General features: G+C 36.8%; 1 protein-coding gene across 13 annotated transcripts in view; it reads right to left on the bottom strand.

Moving 5' to 3' along the window:
* CASK (calcium/calmodulin dependent serine protein kinase) overlaps positions 1-20,191 on the bottom strand; it is a 350,134-nt gene that overhangs the window by 75,021 nt on the left and 254,922 nt on the right. For 9 of the 13 annotated variants that reach the window (XM_077888807.1, XM_077888808.1, XM_077888813.1 and 6 more), the window contains exons 10-12: positions 17,556-17,655; positions 14,128-14,145; positions 5,553-5,674 (exon numbers count right to left, since the gene is read on the bottom strand). In XM_077888807.1, the coding sequence (XP_077744933.1) occupies positions 5,553-5,674; positions 14,128-14,145; positions 17,556-17,655 (240 nt within the window). The remainder of the gene's footprint in view (positions 1-5,552; positions 5,675-14,127; positions 14,146-17,555; positions 17,656-20,191) is intronic. The other 4 variants (XM_077888809.1, XM_077888812.1, XM_077888818.1 and 1 more) reach the window with 1 other exon arrangement.

The raw sequence follows: 20,191 nt of genomic DNA, 5'->3' as shown, positions 1-20,191 counted from the left end.
TAGTTGGCAAAGTCTGGCAGAGAGAGAGAGAGAAATGTGTCATTTAACAATGTTTTATAACACTGTTGACTTACAAAGTAAACATTTATTCTGTAACAGGAAAATTTCTACAAGATATTGAGAAGACCAAGAATCACCACCAAATAACATTTGCAAAATGCTTTATAACTGAAATATTCTCTTGATTTTTTAGTCCAAAAATGCATCTGTCATCAGACAATCCAATGTATTGCATACAAGCTGCAACCCAGAACTCACTCAAAATATCATTAAAAGACATAAGTACACCTTAACACCAATTCCCAAGAAAGCTTGCTTAACAAGTGACCGGGTAACATTTCATTATTTTGTATTAAATTTGGGTAACTTACTCTCATACCTGAATAATCAATTCAGGGCAAAATCAGTTATCTATTGGTACTGGGCTGAATATTCTCTCTTCAAAATTCATGTCTTCCTGGAGCCTCAGAATGTGACCTTATTTGGAAATAGAGTCTTTGAAGATGTAATAGATGTCAATAAGATGGGGTCATACTGGATTAGGGCAGGCCTTAAGTTGAATGACTGGTGTGTCTTTATAAGAAGGCTGTGTAAAGACACAGAATCACACTCATACAGAGAAAAACACCATGTGAAGTTGGGGGCTGAGACTTGCAGGATGCATCTATAAACCAAGGAACCCACAGAGATTGCAGGCAACTACCAGAAGCTGGAGCAGGTATGGAAGGAGTCTTCCTTGGAGCTTTTGGAGTGAGCATGGCCTGTGCTGACACATTGATTTGGGACTTCTGGCATCCCGAACTATGAGAATGGATTCTATTATTTTAAGACACCCAGTTTGTGACACGTTGTGACCGCCTCAGCAAACTCATACACATGCCAAACTGCATTTTACTAAAGTTGAACTGTATATTTTATGCACATACTATCTCTGCACCAGTGCTTTTAATTTATGAAAGTAGACATATGGACCAAGCTGGACCAAACATGGCCCCTCATCATGCCTCTATTTCTCCCCACAAAATGAGGAGTGGCATATGTGTGCCAGGTAGAACTGGTTGGGGAGCAAGCATTTAGAAATTTCTGGATCTGTTTCTTTTTTTCTAATTTCTCACTACAGATTAAATGAGATGTGTTTTACTAGAATTCAAATCAGAAAGCGTTTCCCTTCTCAGTGCAACCACAGTATTTCTCCTTTTGTTTTAATGTAAATTCTTTCCACACCAGATGTTTTGTTTCCTTCAAATTCTAATAATATTTCTTTGCATTTTTAGATTATTTTAAAGGCATGACTTAGAAAAACATAAAGTAATAGATGATCCTTAGTCTCCTATAGGAACTTAATCCTGTTTCTTTTTGTCAGTTTAAAAATGATGACCTCAAACCTAGCTGCTTAGAGTGTTGTTGAATGAACAGGAATTATTTAAATATAATAGATATTTCATAAAATGGCTCAGTGGGATTAAGTGACAATCAGTCCATGGCCCACAAAACGATGCTACTAGGTGTCACTACTTGGAATCCTTACAAAAAGAACCAGTGCTGATTCTGTAAAACAAAATGATTCCAATCTAAGCATGGACTATGGAACATTAGAAGGAAGAGAAATGAATTGAGAAAAAGCTTTTCAAACTTTGACCAGAGTTGGTCATACCATGTTCCTTTTTACTAAGTATTTAAGTCTTAAAAATTGTTTTAATGGTTAGATTTCTCTATTTGGCAGCTACCTGAATACTTCATTGATTATATTATTGAAATGGAGTCTGTTAGTTCTGAGACAAGAGCTGAATGAACTATATTTATGAGCTGTAGATCACGAGAGCATGTTCTAATGACAGCTTAGGTCATTCATGATGATTAAGCTTTTCCTTGAAGGATGGGTCAGTTTGGGTCTTCACAACCTAGCACTGCCCAGGGACGGCCTTACAGTCAGGTCATCTTGGTGGCAGGAAAAGGGGGGGGGTGTCTGGGGTTCACGTGTAGTACTCATGTGCAAAATTCTGCAGACATGGTGTCTTTTTACTGGGCAAAGCTCCTTCTCAGTCCCCTTGCTCCTTTTCTAATTGAGATGTACTGACAAGGCAGATGCTGATACTGCAGACACTTTTCGTTTATAATCTGTACGAATCCAAAAGAACTTTAACATGTTTTTCTTGACTAAAATCTAAGAATCTCTTCTGAAGTTGCGACAATGTTGACCCAAGAACAGAGCAGTTATTCAAAACACATGTTTTCAGTGAGGTCTGAAGAGCTTAGCATTGGGCAATAAGTGGTGGCCTGGCTCAGTTCCTAAGTCCAGTCTGCGTCTGAGTATCTGCCCCTCCTTGTAGAAGCTGGAGATGTTCTTGCATTTCCCCTGCAGTCTCAAGCTGGGTGTGCACAGATACCTTGTTACACTAGCCAAAAAAATACAACCGTGAAAACCAATTTGGGCTTGTCTGAAACTTTAAATCTGTTCCCGATCTAAAAGGTCAGTGGATCTTAGCAATGACCTAATAACCATTGACTACACTGACATAAACCAGATCTCCATGCTTTGCTGCAGCTTCCTTCGAATTTCCCACTTGCTAGTTTAGTAAAGGGGAGAACTTTTGTGGGAAATTCACATCAGCAAAAACCTTCTGCATTATATGAAGCAAAGACAGACAACAATAGATATTTAGCCAATGAATAAAGAAGACAAAGGAATGTTAAGAACTCTGCATAAAATAGAATGAATTTCAAAGGCCTGAGGAAAGTAACAGTTATTTGAAATTAAACTTCTCTGAAAATGTCCTCAAATTACGTAAGATAAAGAGAAAACTCATTTTTTATCCTTCTAAGTAAAGCACAACTGACAAACATAATTGTCATATATTTAAAGTGTACAACGTGAGAATTTGATGAATGTGTATACTGTGAAAGGACTCCACAAACAAGTTTATTGACACATTCTTCACCTCATATATTTAACTTTTTTTTTGGTAAGAACACTTAAGTTCCTTTTTTTTCTTTTTTTTTTTTTTTGAGAGAGAGAGAGAGAGAGAGAGAGCGCGAGCATGTGTGCATATATGGGGCGGCAGAGAGAGAGGGAGGAGAGAGAATCTTAAGCAGACTCCATACATAGCATGGAGCCCGACACAGGGCTTGATCTCATTATCCTGAGATCATGACCTGAGATGAAACCAAGAGTTGGATGCCCAACAGACTGAGCCACCCAGGCACTCCATGACAACACTTACTGTCTTAGCAGACTTCATTATATAATACAGTATTATCAACTATAGTCATTATGTTATATATTAGACCCTCAAACCTTACTCAGCATATAAGTGAAAGCCTGTATACCCTTTTACCAACCTCTCCTCCTTTCCCATACCTCTAGCCTAGGGTAACCATGATTCTACAGTTTCTAGGAGATTGACTTTTTTTTTTTTTTAAAGAATCTGTTGGGGATTTACCCCAAAGATACAAATGCAATGAAACGCCGGGACACCTGCACCGCGATGTTTATAGCAGCAATGGCCACGACAGCCAAACTGTGGAAGGAGCCTCGGTGTCCATCGAAAGATGAATGGATAAAGAAGATGTGGTTTATGTATACAATGGAATATTACTCAGCTATTAGAAATGACAAATACCCACCATTTGCTTCAATGTGGATGGAACTGGAGGGTATTATGCTGAGTGAAGTAAGCCAGTCGGAGAAGGACAAACATTATATGTTCTCATTCATTTGGGGAATATAAATAATAGTGAAAGGGAATATAAGGGAAGGGGGAAGAAATGTGTGGGAAATATCAGAAAGGGAGACAGAACGTAAAGACTGCTAACTCTGGGAAACGAACTAGGGGTGGTGGAAGGGGAGGAGGGCGGGGGGTGGGAGTGAATGGGTGATGGGCACTGGGGGTTATTCTGTATGTTAGTAAATTGAACACCAATAAAAAATAAATTAAAAAAAAAAGAATCTGCATGTAAGTGATATCATGCAGCATTTATATTTCCCTGTCTGGCTTATTTCATTTAGCACATTTTAAAACTACGTTTCCTAGCTCTCTTGCAGCTAGGTAGGCATGTAACTAGTACTTGCCATTGAAATATGGGCAAAGGTGATATAGTCTATTTCCAACCATGGCTCTGCGAAATTCCCCATTTTGTTCATCTGCTGCTGGGTACAAATGATGCAGTGGAAGATTCCAAAACCCTGGGAGATGGCAGAACCACCCAGTGGAAGAGGCCTGGATCCCTGAATGACTGTGTGGAAGAACCACCCCACCCCCACCCCCACTCCAATCTACAGGACTGTGATGTGAGGAGGAAACAAATGTTTATTCTTTTAAGTCACTCAAATTTTAGGATTTATAGCATATAATGCTATAGTAGTTGGTCAGGCCTGATTAATACAGACACTATAAAAAAAGCCAAACTAATTTTTAATATTTGATAAGTAATTTGATTTGATTGTATTTCTGGAAAGAGGCAACTGTAGGTTACCTACAACTGCATAGTGTGAAGTTGAAACGTAATGCAATGCTCTTAGCTTAGCTTTTCCCAAACTGGTCCTCACCAACATGAGAGGACTATGAATAAAGTTCTGTGCCTAGAGTTTGAGAAATGCTATCAAAGTCAATCCAGTTTCTTTGCTGGGATATCTCAGAGTTGGTAATATGCTAATATCCACTGTGAATCTGTATAGAAGAATAAAGAATGTAGCATCTCCCTAACTGATTTAGTCAGTAAGTAATTTAACCCATACATTTAGGATCTACTCCCTTCCTCCTCCATGGCAATGCCGGTCACTATCTCCCAGAGCAATGTTCCACAGAATACATTCTGTGGAACATTGCTTTAGTGTAATTTGTGTCCTATGGTGGATTTATGAGAGTTACCACCAAAAAGTCCTAGGTACCTCAACACAAATAACATTCTCTTATAAAGGGATGGTTTTCTTGTAAAAAGACTAACATATACTAGCAGACTACTATGTACTAAGAAAATTTTCACTGCTCAAGTCAACCAAGTTACCTAAGAAAGGTATTTTACTTAGAATATGACTGAAATAATGGCAGATGTGAACTCTTAGCTTCTGATTTTTCTTTGTATCTCAAACTGCTGTCAGTAGAGTCTGTCATATTTAATGATGGCACATATTCTTATAGTTAAGAAGACTGAGTCTATGAAAACCAGCATTGTTAACTATGAAATGTGTTCATTGCACAGTATCTTATTTGCTTTTCTCTCTCTGATACTCATGCTTCAGGTACGGTGTTTTAAAACATGGTTAGAGCAACAAAAAGTAATCACAGCTGGATTTTCTAATAGAAACACTTACACAGAGGTACATACATAATTCTTTTTATGGTGACTTGCTATGTTGAATTGCATTTGTGCTATATATACTTTATTTCAGTTATGAATCTATAATGGATGATTTCCTACATATCTCAGACTTGAGACTGTAAACAGACTGTTATGATGGATGTCTGGAAACTCATGTAAAGTAAAAAAGGTAAACTAAATATTCAATTTGCTAAAAATAAATAAATTAAAAAAACCCAGACTGATAGACTTACATCTAGTAGTGTGTGGAGATGCTGATCCTGGAAAACACTGTGTAGAAAATCTAAGTCCTTTTCACTGCAGTCTGTAAGTGCGTGAATTTCTTCCAGGCTGTCCAGCACCTGTGAGACTGCTCCTAAGGGGAACAAACAGAAAAGAAACAGCCAGTACAGAAAAAGTCAATGTCAAACTAACCTCAGTCTTGCACTTCAGAACAATGGACCGACAAACAGAACTTCAAAGGTTCATGTCTTTACTGGATAGACTTAAGTGAATTTCATATTACTTTAATGACAGTATTTTTAGTTTCTGCTTGTGACAATGTATTTGTGTGCTTCTCATGTTTCAAAGTACATTCAAGCTGGTCTTACTTGAATTAAGGAAATTAATCAACTATAATCAAGCTACTGGAAGATCTGGGTACAACAAGTTATACATCAGGAAGAGTGTGTCGTTTCTATGACCCCATGATGTTTTAAAATACTACAGAAATAACACAGGTGAGCCTTTCATACAGGTGTATTTCACCAAGAACTAAAGGTAAAGCCAGCTGTAGATCTGAGGGCCAAACCTTCGAAGAATGGGTGCTCCTGCTGAGGAAAGTAGGCTTCTTAGGATTCCCCCCACAAGTAGGCTCCACATCCAGCATGGAGCCCAACGCAGGTCTTGAACTCATGACCCTGAGATTAAGACCTGAGCTGAGATCAAGAGTCAGACACTTAATCGACTAGGCCATTCAGGTGTTCCAGTTTCTTAGGATTTTTAAGGCTCAAACTTAAGTCAGTAAAAATTCCAATGCACTCAATCTCCTTCCTTTACAAAGTCGAGAATCAAATTGTTCTCAACCTGTTGGGCCCTTTTTATTCAAAGACAAAGACACAGGCTGAGCATATTGACACTTTCAAATACCATATTAAATATTAGGGCAAATAATTTTTGCAGGGCAAAGGAAATGGTAGTGCAATCACTTTCTTTAAATTTTGTCTTTTAACCAGGAATCCAGAGAGGTATCAGTAAGGCAAGCTATATACTGGGGAGTAATAAAGTCACTTACACATCTGTAAAGAAATGATTAGCCTATTTTACTTTGCAGACAATGTTCACATATATACTCTAGAGAAAGAATCCAAAGAGGCTAGGCTTCAGAACACTAGTGTTTGTGAAATGCTAACAGTAAGTGCCTCACTGTACATTTAAGTCTTGGATCAGTAGTTTTCAACCAGTGGTGATTCTGCCCCCTAAGGGGACATCTGGCAGTCTGGAGACATTTCTGTTGGTGGTTGTGGTGTGATGGTTTGTATTATTATCATCTAGTGTGGAAGGCCTGGGATGCTATTAAACATCCTACAATGCTCAGGACAGCCTTTTAAAAGAAAAAATTATGCAGCTCAAAATGTTAATAGTGCTGAGGTTCAGAAATTCTGCTTTAGATAATGATAAAAATCTTGAATCTTTCTGTTCTGGAACTCTACGCTGTTTCTAATTACTTCTGGTCTTGGACCTCATCCAATTGCATGCACTTACTGGTGAGAATGTAAATGAGTATCACTTTCCCAGAACGCAATCTGGTAACATGTATCAAAGAGCCTTAAAGATGCTCTTGTACTTTGATTCAGTAATTTCATTTACAAAAACCTACGTTAGGGAAAAAATAGGAAATGCAAAAAAAGATTTATGTATGAGGATATTTATCATATAAAATGAGGGAAAATAACAAATAATTAGAGAAAGATTAAATAAAGTACAGAACATCCATATCATGGAATGTATAGCCAATTGGAAATTACTTCTGAAGAATTTTAATGACATAAAGATATCTTCATGATATAAAATTCAAGAAAGCAGAATGTAAAACCATATGAACTGTATATTCCCAATTACGACTGTAGAAAAATACATATACAAACTCAGAAAAAAAAAACAGAATGAAATACTTCAAAAGCATAACAGCAGTGATCTTTACTTTCCTATTTATACTTCATTCTGTTCTTGTCTGTATGTTCCAAGTTTTCTACAATAGAAAAAAAGTTGCTATATAAGCAACTGCTTTTTGCAGTAAAGTTTAAATATGTTAATGATTCCCGGTGTAAGGCACAAATCAAGTGGTTATCCACATGGAAATAGTACTGTGGCTATTTTTTTTTATTACAAATTTGATTTTTGGAGATAATTGTAGATTTACAAGCAGTTGTAAGAAATAATACAGAGAGATCTCATGTACCCTTTACCCAGTTCCCTTCAATGGCAACATCTTGCAAAACTGATGTGATGTCACAACTGGGATACTGACATTGACACAGGCAAGCTACAGAATATTTCCATCAGCACAAGGATCCCTCATTTGGCCCTTCTATAGTCATCCTCATTTCCTCCTACCCTATCCCCTCCTAACCCCTAGCAACTACTAATCTGTTCTCCATTTCTAGAAGTCTGTCATTTCAAGGATGCTATACTAATGAAACCATCCAGTATGTAATCTTTTGTGATTGGGTTTTTTAACACAGCATAATTCTGGAGAGTCATCCAGATTGTTGTGTGTATCAATGGTTTAATCCTTTTTATTGTTGGGTAGTATTCCATTGCATGGATGTACCAAAGTTTGACCATTCATCTGTTGAAGGGACTGGGGGTACTTACAAATTTTGAATTATGCCCACCAGTCTCTTGGCATTCTTTCACTGAAAATATTAAGTGGATACTAAGTAGGATTAACAAAAAAGGTATAAGGCAGAAGTCAGTCCTCCTTTCCCTTGCTGTTCCTGAAAAGGTATTAACCGAACCCATTTCCCTCTGCCTGCTCTTCTTGTGACTTTTACTGTGTTCTGAGTCGGAAAAAAAACTGGAAATTAGTTCAAAGTCAGCTCTCTCATCATCCCTTACTGAAAGCCTTGTAAAAGAAGAGATGTGAAGAAATTAGTTCCAAATGTCTCACTGAACCCCTGGCCCCAGCACATCCTCAACAGCAGAGTTAAAGGATAGCAGGTTTATAAAGTTACTAAAGCCAGTTCTCAACTTCTGGACTTACAAAACTACAATAACAGAAATATCAATGAAATGTTTTTTGTATGTTAAAAAAATTCAACTGATACCACAGAAACCTAATTATCATTTTCATTCAGTTATCTTAGTGGAATCTTACCTTGCTTCTACCATCTCTACCGGCATGGCTTATGCAGATACATAATCTAGAGGGCAGTTTATGAAAGATGAAAATAAAACCATCTTGTATCTAGTGAATACCAAGATGGCAAGTCTAACCACTGAGAAACAATTCTGGCTGTACCAGACCAGGGCTGTTTCACTTGTTGGTCTGTGAACTCCCAGAGCTCCACATAATTCCTGTACCCTCAGCATACTCCACAGGTTACCCTACATGTGTACTTGTTCACTCTTCTGTGCTGTGAGGTCCTTAAGGCATGTCCATATTTGATTCATTTTAGAACACCCACAAACTATGTATTGAATTAATTAAGTTCTAAAGAAACATAATAATACTAACATGGGCTCCCAATTCTTGAGTGTTTATTATGGGCCATGCATATCCTCAAGACAATGCAGTAAGGCAGATACACTATCAGACCCTTCTAGATAGGGAACTGTGGTTCAGAGAAGTCAAGGAAGGTCATAGCCAGAAGTGGTAGAGCCAAGACTCAACCCCAGTGTGTCTGGCTCTGAAGTCTATGCTTTGCCTTACTACATGATTTGGCTGTACTAAGAAACATAGGAGAAACATCAGCAAGAAGCGACATGTGGTTTACACATGGATATGGAGGTTAGAAAAGAACCTGACTCCCCATTAGGTCAGACAATAACCAAAATATTTATTGAACATTCTTGCTTTTTGCCAGGTGCTAGGCAGGGGCTTCTGAGAAAACAGGTATGATTCCTGACCTTGAGGAAGGGGATCTCAGGCTAATATGTTAAGCAGGCATACTATACCCTGATGTAAATAATACATTCAACACCTCCACGTGGGGTCTAATCTGCTCTGACAGATGCAGTGGATGGCTTGCTGGAAAGTACAAAGGCATCTGCTAGCCTGTGTTTCCAGCATGCAAGACCCATCAGGTCAACAGGTCTATTTACCTTGTTACCTTTTCTGAACTGATTTATAGTCTTATCTTGTACCCAAATGTGGTTAACTTGGTGGGTTTTCAATCATGAAGGGAAGCATTTCAATAGCTGTCCTCAGGCTGCCTATTTCAGTTTCTGAAAAGTGCCACAAATTTTACATTTCTGAAATTAGGTAGGAAAATTACAGTTTTTATTCCATTTCTCCTTTATCTTTTACATTGAATAAATACAGTTTTGGTCTAACCTCAAAATCTTTCTTTACCCTTGATCATTTTCACACCTTCCATTGACCACTCCCCATTCCCACTTCTAGTTCTGTTCTTTCTTTCTTTGGGTATGACCAGCAGAACCACATTCTTTGTCTGATATATCTTATATAATTGATTCCTGCAGTTCAGTGCCATGCCCATCTAAAAGTCCTACCATTTTCCCATTCATTATAAATATAAATGTACACAAAGACACTTCTGGGCCTCTTCCATTGCTATTTGTTTTAAATACTGAGGCTGTAGTAATAATGAAGACAACATGACATAACACAGCACAGTGTATGTACACACGCATACACATACACGCAGAAGCTCTTAACTGCTATTACTCTTTATTTTGTGGATTAATACTGTCATATCTGAAAGAACTATTCACTTTTCTCAAAAACTGAAAAGAGTTTTTTTTCCTATAAAGCCTTTGAATAAAGTTGTAACTGCCTTGAATAAAAATAATCAATCAATCAATCAATCAATAGCAGTGAGTTCACCTTGGAGGGCCATCTGTTTAAGGGCAGGACTGTAGGTATTTTACTCACTTTTGTATTCCAGGCTGCATTTTGTTAGAGGGCTTTGTGCAAAAAAGACACAATGAAATGTGTTTGATTAAAACAATTTTTTTCTGAGTAAATTCTGAAGAATTATAATGTAATACTTAACCACAGAAAACAGCTTATTTTACAGTGCTGATTCCTTAAAGTCATAATAAAATTATTTTGATACTTATATTTGTATAATGGTTTATAACTTCCAAAGTGCTTTTACACTCATTACCTTATGTGATTCCACAAAAACCCTGTCCTGTAGGCATGTGTTTTTATACTTGGAAAGTTGTAGGCTCAACTGGGTCAAATGACCCTGGGACTGCAGCAGTGAGCAGAAGAGCAAGTCCCCAGAGTCAAGTCTGTAATACTGAGTCCTTCTACTATAGACCGGCTCCTCCTTAAACCATGTTTCACCCTCAGCAACACATCTGAATAATTTGCATTTGGTAATGAGAAGATATCCAATTTCTATCCTCTCTTTAATCTCAATTTTATTTCCCATATAAGGTTTATTTTCATAGGCCTTCGTCCAAACTTTCACAATGATAAACTTATTAGAAAGTAACCAAGTCCTACCTTCAGGATAGTATTTTATTTTAATCTCTGCACAATTCATTTGGCAATTAGGTTTGTATCTAAAAATTAGGTTGATAATCATATACTTTAACTGTGAACATTTCTGCTTTTTCTAACAATCTCACCATACAAACAAGTTTCTCAAAAGTTTTTTTTGCTACTATTATGAAATAATGATAAAAAAGCATAAACTTGTCTGTTTTAAAAATGCTTTCTGAGTCTACTTCTTTAAAGAGGAATGTGCTTTTAAGGTCAATGAAAACTTTTGAGTCCAGAAGAATTTCATTACAAGAGTGGAAAAGTCTCATAAAAAAGTTGACTGAGTAGAAATAACCTGAAAGGAAAACAGAAAAATAAATAGAATGTCTATGCTAAAAATTCTCAGTCTTGAAGTGGCCTGACTCTGTCTTTAACTATTTCTCCCTATGTTTTACTATGAAAAATTTCAAACATATAGTAAGTTCAAAGAATTGTACTTCATCACCTAGATTCCATAATTGTCAGCAACTTGTGATATTTACTTTATTACACATCTACCCATCAATTCATGTTATTTTTCATTCATTTCAAAATGAGCAGCAGAGTGGTCAACATTGCTACACTGCACTCCTTAACACTTTAGCATAGATTTTAATACTTCTTTTTCGGTCTCAGGTAAAATTTACAAAGAGTGAAATATATAAATCTTAAAGAATTTTGATAAATATATATACTACATACATCTGATAACTGTACACACACATATATGCAGTTATTTCAGTAACAAAAATCTGTGTGTATTTAAAAATTATATGTATAGCTATAAAACCCAGTATCACTGACCAAATTCAGCATCTGAATCTAGTTAAGCTTTTTTTCTAAAGAGTTAGTGATAGCTTCTTTCCTGTTGTATTAGCAATCCCATTTATACAACACTGAATCCATTACACACACATTCGTATCATCTACTCAAAGCCCCCCCGTAAGCACAGTGTTTAAAAAAATCTGCTTACTAAAATATAATTTATTAAATTAAAATTCACCAATCTAAATGTACATTTTCATCTCTCCAAAAAAGTTCCCTCTTGTACTTTTGCAGTCAAATGTTTCCCCTTCCCCCTCCTTGCTGTACAACAGCTTCTATTCCCACTGTACAAAGAAATGCTGGTTAACAATCAAGTTATAAGCAATAGTGAATTCTGTAATGGAAATTGTATTTTGGACTTAAGCATTTGTGCTATATCCAATTCAAGCTACAAAAACTCACACATGGTGATAAATCCTTTAGATTCTTCATGTATATCATGCAGACACCTCAAAATTCAGTATTGGTTAAAGAAGTAATAAACTCTGCAAATGGATTCTGTCAGAGTACATATGCTGTAATTCTAATGTCATTATGCTTGTTAAAATGGTCTGTTCTCAAACAGCAGCATCGTTGGGCACAAATTTGTCAAAGTACTTTAACATTCTCCTGGTTAAGTGCCCATTCATATAAAACTTTACAACTAAAGAAAAACATTACTTGATACCTCTAAGATGCTTTCATTTCCAAATGACATGATAGGTCTACTTAAAAAAAAAAAGAAGTGTGCTAAATCTGGAGAAACAAAAGCACGTACAAATGAGAAGTGTCTCATATTTTAATGTCATTCACTTGTGCTGGACAGCCTCTATGATGGCCTCCAAGACCCGTGTCTCCTGGTATTTACACTCTTGTATAATTAAATCCCTTTCCTGGAGGGTGGCCTGGACTTATTAACTCACTTGTACTGAAGAGAATAGGGGAGAAATGATAGGATGTCACTCCCAAGATGAGGTTATAAAATGGCTCTTGTGTTGGGCACTCTTACTTTTGTCCTTCCTCTTTGATCATTTAAACTGGGGGAAACAAACTTCTATGTCATTAGCAGCTCTATGGAGAGGCTCAATAGCTAGTAAGGAACTGAAGCCTGTCAACAACCATGACAATGAGTTTGAAAGAGGATTCCTCCCCACCTCCCACCCCCATACAGTTGGGCCTTCAGATGAGACTGCAGCCCCAGATGATTGCTTGACTGTAGTCTCATGGGAGATCTGAAGCTAGAGGCACACAGCTTAACCACACCCAGATTCCTGACCCACAGAAACTGAGAGGATGAATCCTGCTTTGAAGTAATTCAATACACAGCAAAAGACAGTTAACAAACATACTGTATAATGTTCATATTAAATCAGCTACAGTTGGAGTTATAAGTAAAAAATGCAAGAGAATGTGAGAATGTAATCAATTACTAGCATTCAGATTTTCTTATTTTTCATTGTCTCTTATATACTTCCCCCCAGGAAGCACAATGCAGAGCGAAAGATTTATTCTACTGTCTTAATTGAAATTGTTGAAATAATTGTAGATTCATATGCAATTGTAAGAAATAATACAGAGATTCCTTGTATACTTTGCTCAGTTTCCCCACTGGTAACATTGTACAGAACTATAGTATAATATCATGCACAGAATACTGACATTGATACAATCCATCCATCTTGTTCAGATTGTGTTAGTTTTACTTGTACTCATTTGTGTATATCTAATCTTTTACATACTTTTTACTTTAATGTCACATAATCAAATCATGTCCTTTTGTAATTAAAATCTAGCAATTGTATTTTTCTTTATAAATGGTCTGACGGTAAAAGTTGCTGAGACACATGAATTCAGGAGTTTATTTCACAGCTCCAGATTAATTAAAAATTCAGTCAGTAATAGGGAGTAATAAAACCTGCTTATAGATTATGTAATCATCAAAGGAAAATTCACTTACCCTGAAAGTTTTCTTGAAAGCGAGCTATAAAACAAAATGTTACCCTTTCCCCCAAATTAATGTATTTGTGCTTGAAATTCAGATGTGAGATAATATTAAGTGCAGTTGAAATTTTAACACTGCCTATCTCCCTCTGAGGAAAATGAGAAGTCAGTAGTATTTGTAGGACAACGCCTCAGGAAATCAACACACCCACGTTTTGACTTTATGGTCAGGCAGTGTTAAAATTCATAATCGAACATCTAAACACAAACAGCCAAGGAAAAGGTCAAGCTGCTTATGAATCATGCAAAGCCAAACACTTTTGCATAAAAGAGAAAGCTTAGAGGAAAACAAAGGGATACCTACTTTCTGCTGCTAGAAGTCCTAGTAGGAAGGCAGCATATGGACAAACAACAAACAGTATGATTTTAGAGCAAGCAGGTTATCAAGCTGGGCCCAATAGATGAGCCACAAGAAGCACGGTCCCTGAGCTGAGTCCAAGGTGAATCCTCATGTTCTATGAGCACATTCCCTGGGACTGTTAAGGATTTCAGCCCTTAAAACCCTGGGTTCAGATTCCAATTTATTTGATTTGAAATATGGCAAAAGAATATTTCTACTTTGGATTACTAAGTAACAAAAGAATGATACATGGTTCATCATACAATTAAACTCGACAAATTCTAGTGAATGTACGTATAATGGACTAAGTTTGATAATCAAAACAGAAAAAAATCTTTTATATAAAATTGTTTTACAATGTAAATAGCATACCCAAACATGTTACTCTTTAGATGACAGATTGGCAAATGTGTTGATTTTAAGTTTGTTTTTAAATTGTGGTTTTAAATAGAATTTTGGGGGCAGGATTTTAATTTTGTCAAGCAAGGTCATTAAAGAAAACTACCTACTTATCATTATTTCATAGAAAGAATAGAACAGGCATTATCTAAAGATGAAAAACTGACTTCTCAAGAAACAACAGCTGGTGACCTTACACTATTCTCTCTCTAACCCCTCTTTCCCTGCTCCCTCAATCCCACCCTACAAACACATGCTTGCTGATCATTTTTCTCTTTTTTCCCATGGGCTTGCAAGAACTTTCAGGTAATGCTGAAAGGTGCTTTGTGTTTTGTACTGTAAAACAAACCCATGCGATTTAAACAGAAAGAGAGTGGAAAGGTTATGTTAGAACTTAAAATAAATGAAGCAGAATTTAAGGGTTAGAATTAAATGGATAAGAATTTAGGCTTGAAAATAGAAACATTAAAAAAGATGAAGTGAAAATATAGATGTGTTAATTTATGAAAGTGTACAGCTCTTATGTGAGTCCAGACAAAACATATAATAGGCTTTCTGCAACCAAGCAGACAACCAACTGTTGGTTGCAGAAAAGGAAGTTTGCTGGTAGAGAGCTATTTCATAAATAAGGCAATAAAACAGTACAATGCCTCCCTTTAAATGATTTAGTAGTAAAAATTAATTTTAGGGACATATGAATAATTCTTGATAGCTGTGTGAAAGTTACAAAAATATTAGAATTTTCTTTGAAATGTTCCTTTGTCTTTGATTTCTAAATACATAAAAAAAATCTCCTTTTCACTTAGGGGAGGTGATCAGACACATACACTGCATAATGGTTCTTTTGTCTTTTATTCCTAGCAGCCTGCTATTTAAAATATTTTAGAGACAGACATTTGCATGTCAAATGGAAGATATAGACTGCTTACAAGATCATTAAGATCCAGAAGTTTAGGAAAAAGAAGATGTGACTACAGGAAAGGGAAGCAAAAAGGAATGTGAAATTGTGAACAACTAATTTGAAAGCTTGCAGGCTACCCACAAGACAGTGTGGGAGATTTCTTTTTTGTTTAAAAAGCAAATGCTGTAATGAGAAACTATTTCAACCATATCATTGATAGATTGTACTGAAAACAAAAAACTGGGCAATAAAAATGTATTTAACAGAAAATAAGCATGTCTCTAACTGTAGACAGTTCCTTTCCTTAAAAGAAAAATCTGCCTCTTTAACAGAAGGGAATAGTGAGGAGCACATTAAACTCTTGCTAGGCTGAGGTACCTATTAAGGGGTTAACACTAACGATTAGATCTGTGAAGCTATTGCAAGGACCACAGGCTCTCCAGTTCCGATTCTAAGGATGAAAATGGTATTAGATCTTGACCTAAAATCTCTCCGTATATTCCAAATTTGTGGCTGTATCATATAGTCAACAGTACAACATAAAACCACTCCCCCCAGGTGGGTCTACTGTAAATGGAGCATGAGGAAAGAAGAGAGAGGTCTGAGCTAACACCAACCCAAATCCTGCAGCTGGAGGGAACAAAATGGACTGGAAGAGAAAAAGACAGACATGAAACAACAGGGAGCATGGGGGAACATACCTATAAACACAACAACTACTTTGCTTTTCATGTGGTAAGGGCTCTGGATAATCACAAAGTCAGTGCAAGAGAAAACCAGCAAGACCTTCTCTTCAGAGTCTCTCTTCTAAGATTTCCATTTCTGAATGTTTTTGGAAATCACCTTCACTCAAAAGAGGAAGATTCACATCCCAGTTGGTAAAGGTCAAAATGCTGAACTGCATAGCTGCTGGAATAGGAAAACTGGATCCTCTTCCACAAGGTGTAATAAGCACATACCAACTGGTAAGAGACTGTGTATGTTAATGTTTGTGCACATGAGTGGAGAAACAGAGGGAAGGAAGAAGCACAAACACTGACAAATGCTAGTAGTTCCAACAGGAAAGAAGCATTAGCACATCCATTCTTCCTGTATTGCTAATAGTGAAGGACAAACAACTCATGCTTTAGGAAGGGCGCTGGCTGGGCCTTGAGTCTGATGGTAATACATGGATGATGAATGAGCAAGCCCAAAAGTACAAAAAAAAAAAATCAAACCAACAGCACAAAGTCGACCACATGGCAAAAACAGAATGATTCTAGTGTGAGAAGGAAGAAAAGCTGAGGGCAGAGGACATGTGATTCAGATGTAAATACATATGTAAATGAAATTTAAAGAGTATAACAGACACATACATGCATTTACATAGACATATAAAGGGATACTGTGTATTTTTACTAAATGATCCTTGAGAATACCTCCCTATAAAAACTGGAAATCTGAGCATTCTTTTTTTTTTTTTTTTTCTGAGCATTCTTTAAAACAATTTTATGAACACTGGTGGTTTTTTTTTTTTTTTTCAGGAGTACCTATATACATTTCATCCAAATAAGTAACTCTTCTGTGTTGTTCTCCCCTGAAGACTTGTACACATGTGGTACAGACTTTATAGAAAGAGAAGAGCTTGTAAATTATTTTGAGAGAGAACTCACAAGACAGTTTACATTGAAAGATAAAATTAAGAGCACTATTGTCCCAAAGTCTGATCTGCTATGGTTGACATTGGGAAAATCTCACATCAGAAATTTTTTGTTGGGGCATAAGGTAATCAGAAAGATCCCAAAAGACTGACCAAAATGTTGGACTAGATGAAGTCCAATGTTGGGTCTGGAGTGGGGAAGGGGGAAGAAGTGTTTCTGAGGTAAAAAGAAAAAAGTAAAATGTTGGTTTTGGAGCAGGAGGGGAAGGCAACTTCAGTAGTAAAATGAAAAGGAACCAGACACACGTGGATGGGATTTGGTTGCTGACAAACTTCCTTAGAATTCCTTGGGGGAACTGACTAGATTCACAGGACAAGTTTATTCACAATGGAAGAGAAAGGATGTAGACACCAAATAAGTCACACTGGTAAATGAACGAATGGTCCAATTACCTGAGGAGGTAGGGTCTTCGGAGAAATCCGGCAACTCTTCAGGGGGATCCCCATAGAATGAGTTGAATTTGTGACTTGACACAGCTGCGAGTACTGCACCCTAAAACAAAAAGACGGAAAAAATATTAAAACAGACAAATGTAAAAAAGTTCAACAAACTTGAGTATTCAGAAAGCGAAACCTATAGGAGACGAAAGCTAGAAGAGGGGTAGCTTTTAAATGATTTCGGATTCCTTCAAATTAATCACATATGCATATAAAAGTGGAATGCTGTTGGGGACTGGGAAAGTACACGAAACCACTTATATCTTGAACTCAATCATGTACCACAAAATGGAATATTTTGCAGTCACTATGAAATGATGCTGAAGGATGTCTAATAGAACAGAAAGATGCTTGTGAATGACATAAAAAAAGGTTTTAAAGCAATCAATAGTATGATCTCATTTTTGGAAAAAAAGAGATTAATACAAATATAAAAGATTGAACATATACCAAGATGTTAACAGCATTATCTCTGGAAGTAGGAATGAGTCATTTTTCTTTTTTAAACATTTTCCTCCCTCTCTTTCTGTTAACAATGACCACGTGTTATTATAGTACAGTAATTCTCAAGTCAGGCCGCACAGTAGAACCAACTACAAGTGATTCTTTAAAACAGCACACATAGCTTCCCTTGATTCCTAGCTGAGAATTACTGTCATATCGAGTGCATGACACCCTTTCAGACTGCTGGGTGCAAAGATGTCAAACACTGTTTCAGTAACAAGAAGAGCAATACAAGTTATTTTGTGACAATGTTCAATTCTGTGAGTCTGCTGGCCATGGGTCAGAATACCTGGGTATGTTCCTTGGTGCTGCCATTTACCTGCTGCCTGCTATTACTTGAGTTGAACATTTAACCTTTTGAGGTCTTTCTCGGCTGTGATGTGAACATATTAAAACTGACATAACATACCTAATAGGACTGCTGAAAGTCATAATGTATATGAAAGTGCTTTGCGAACTGTAAAGCATTTTGTAAGTGCAAACCATCCCTAGGCTTACTAACATATAGCCAGAACATGAGTACAGCCTTTTGCTGATCTAAGTAGAATTGCTCATTTAGGTAGTTTAAGTATCAAGTCACTTAAGTAGTCGAAGTCTAAATTTTAAATATTGAACTCGTGGATTTTTCTGAAAAGAATGACATTTTTTTAAGGGAAGGAGAGGGGCAGAGAGAATCTTAAGCAGGCTCCATATCTAGTGTAAAGCCCAACGTAGGGCTCAGTCTCACAACTGTGAAATCATGACCTGAGCAGAGATGAAGAGTCAGATACTTAACCAACTGAGCCACCCAGGTGGCACCCTCCCTCCTTTTTTTAGAGAGGGAGAGAGGGAGAGGGGAAAGATAAATTTTTTATGTGTGTAGGCATTTAGGTGTTTATTAAATATATACAAACGTTAGTAGAAACATGTTTCCACAAGGTTCATTTTTTTGGGGGGGCATACTAGGGTTTCTTTCTACAAATATACATTGAAATGAACTGAACTGAATGCAGAAAGGGAAGGGCAAAAAAACAGAGAAGTGATCTTGGTGATATTATTCCAGGCAACTTTTTAGATTTCCTTTTTTTAAAAGATTTTATTTATTTATTCATGAGAGACACAGAGAGAGAGGAAGAGACATAGGCAGAGGGAGAAGCAGGCTCCCTGCGGGAAGCCTGATACAGGACTCAATCCCAGGACCTTGGGATCATAACCTGAGCCAAAGGCCTCAGGCCTCAACCACTGAGCCACTTGTGCCCCTCCAACATGGGACTTGAATTCACAACCCCAAGACTAAAAGTCACATGTTCTTCCGACTGAGCCAGCCAGGTATCCCAACTTCCTAGATTTCTGAAAGTCTAGGGTTAATGCATGAGAGGCCCTTACGCAGAATTTTATAGCCACCTACCATGATGAAAAAATAGCAATGAATGTTAAGTTCTTCTTTCTATAGTAGAAGCTTATTTCATTTTACATATACACATGTTCCCTAAAAGCTGGGTGGGAATGTAATTTTTATATATCAAAAGTTTCCCACACACTGAAACTAAATTTTAATGATGCTTTATTTTTATTTTCAAATAAAGTTCAGCTGAATTTCTTAATATGTTGGGTTTACGTTTCAGGGCCTGTTCTAGCTACTACTATGATCAAAGACCTAGAAATACTTATGCCAGGAAAGCACTATTTAAAAGAGCCTTGAGAGAGGTAAATTCTTTTAAAACAATAGTAGCAAGTTCCTAATTTATCTGTCTTATGGTTAGCAGTTTTCTTTAGTTCTCTAAACTCAGTGACTACAGCAGTTTGAATATTCAATGCAAAGCTCTTATGTAAAACAGCAAAATGGTTCTAAAACAGTTTATAGATTTATAGAATCATAACCTTAGGGGATGATTCATTCTAAGACTCATTTTGCATGTGAGGAAACTGAGGTCTAGAGTGGTTTAGCAACCTGTTAAGGTTGCTGCCAACTTTTAAGAGATAAAATCAAGCATAGAGAGCATTGAGGTCCTCTGACTACTCTCCCAGTTCAAGGGTTTTTACTATACTAGGGGTCAAAAATCTTTTTCTATAAAGGGCCAGATAGCAAATATTTGAGGCTTGCAGGG

This window comes from Canis aureus, chromosome X, assembly GCF_053574225.1.
Source record: "Canis aureus isolate CA01 chromosome X, VMU_Caureus_v.1.0, whole genome shotgun sequence".
In the NCBI taxonomy this organism is placed as follows: domain Eukaryota; kingdom Metazoa; phylum Chordata; class Mammalia; order Carnivora; family Canidae; genus Canis; species Canis aureus.
The sequence above is the reverse complement of the archived record's forward strand: the minus strand, read 5'-3'. Positions and strand labels throughout refer to the sequence as shown.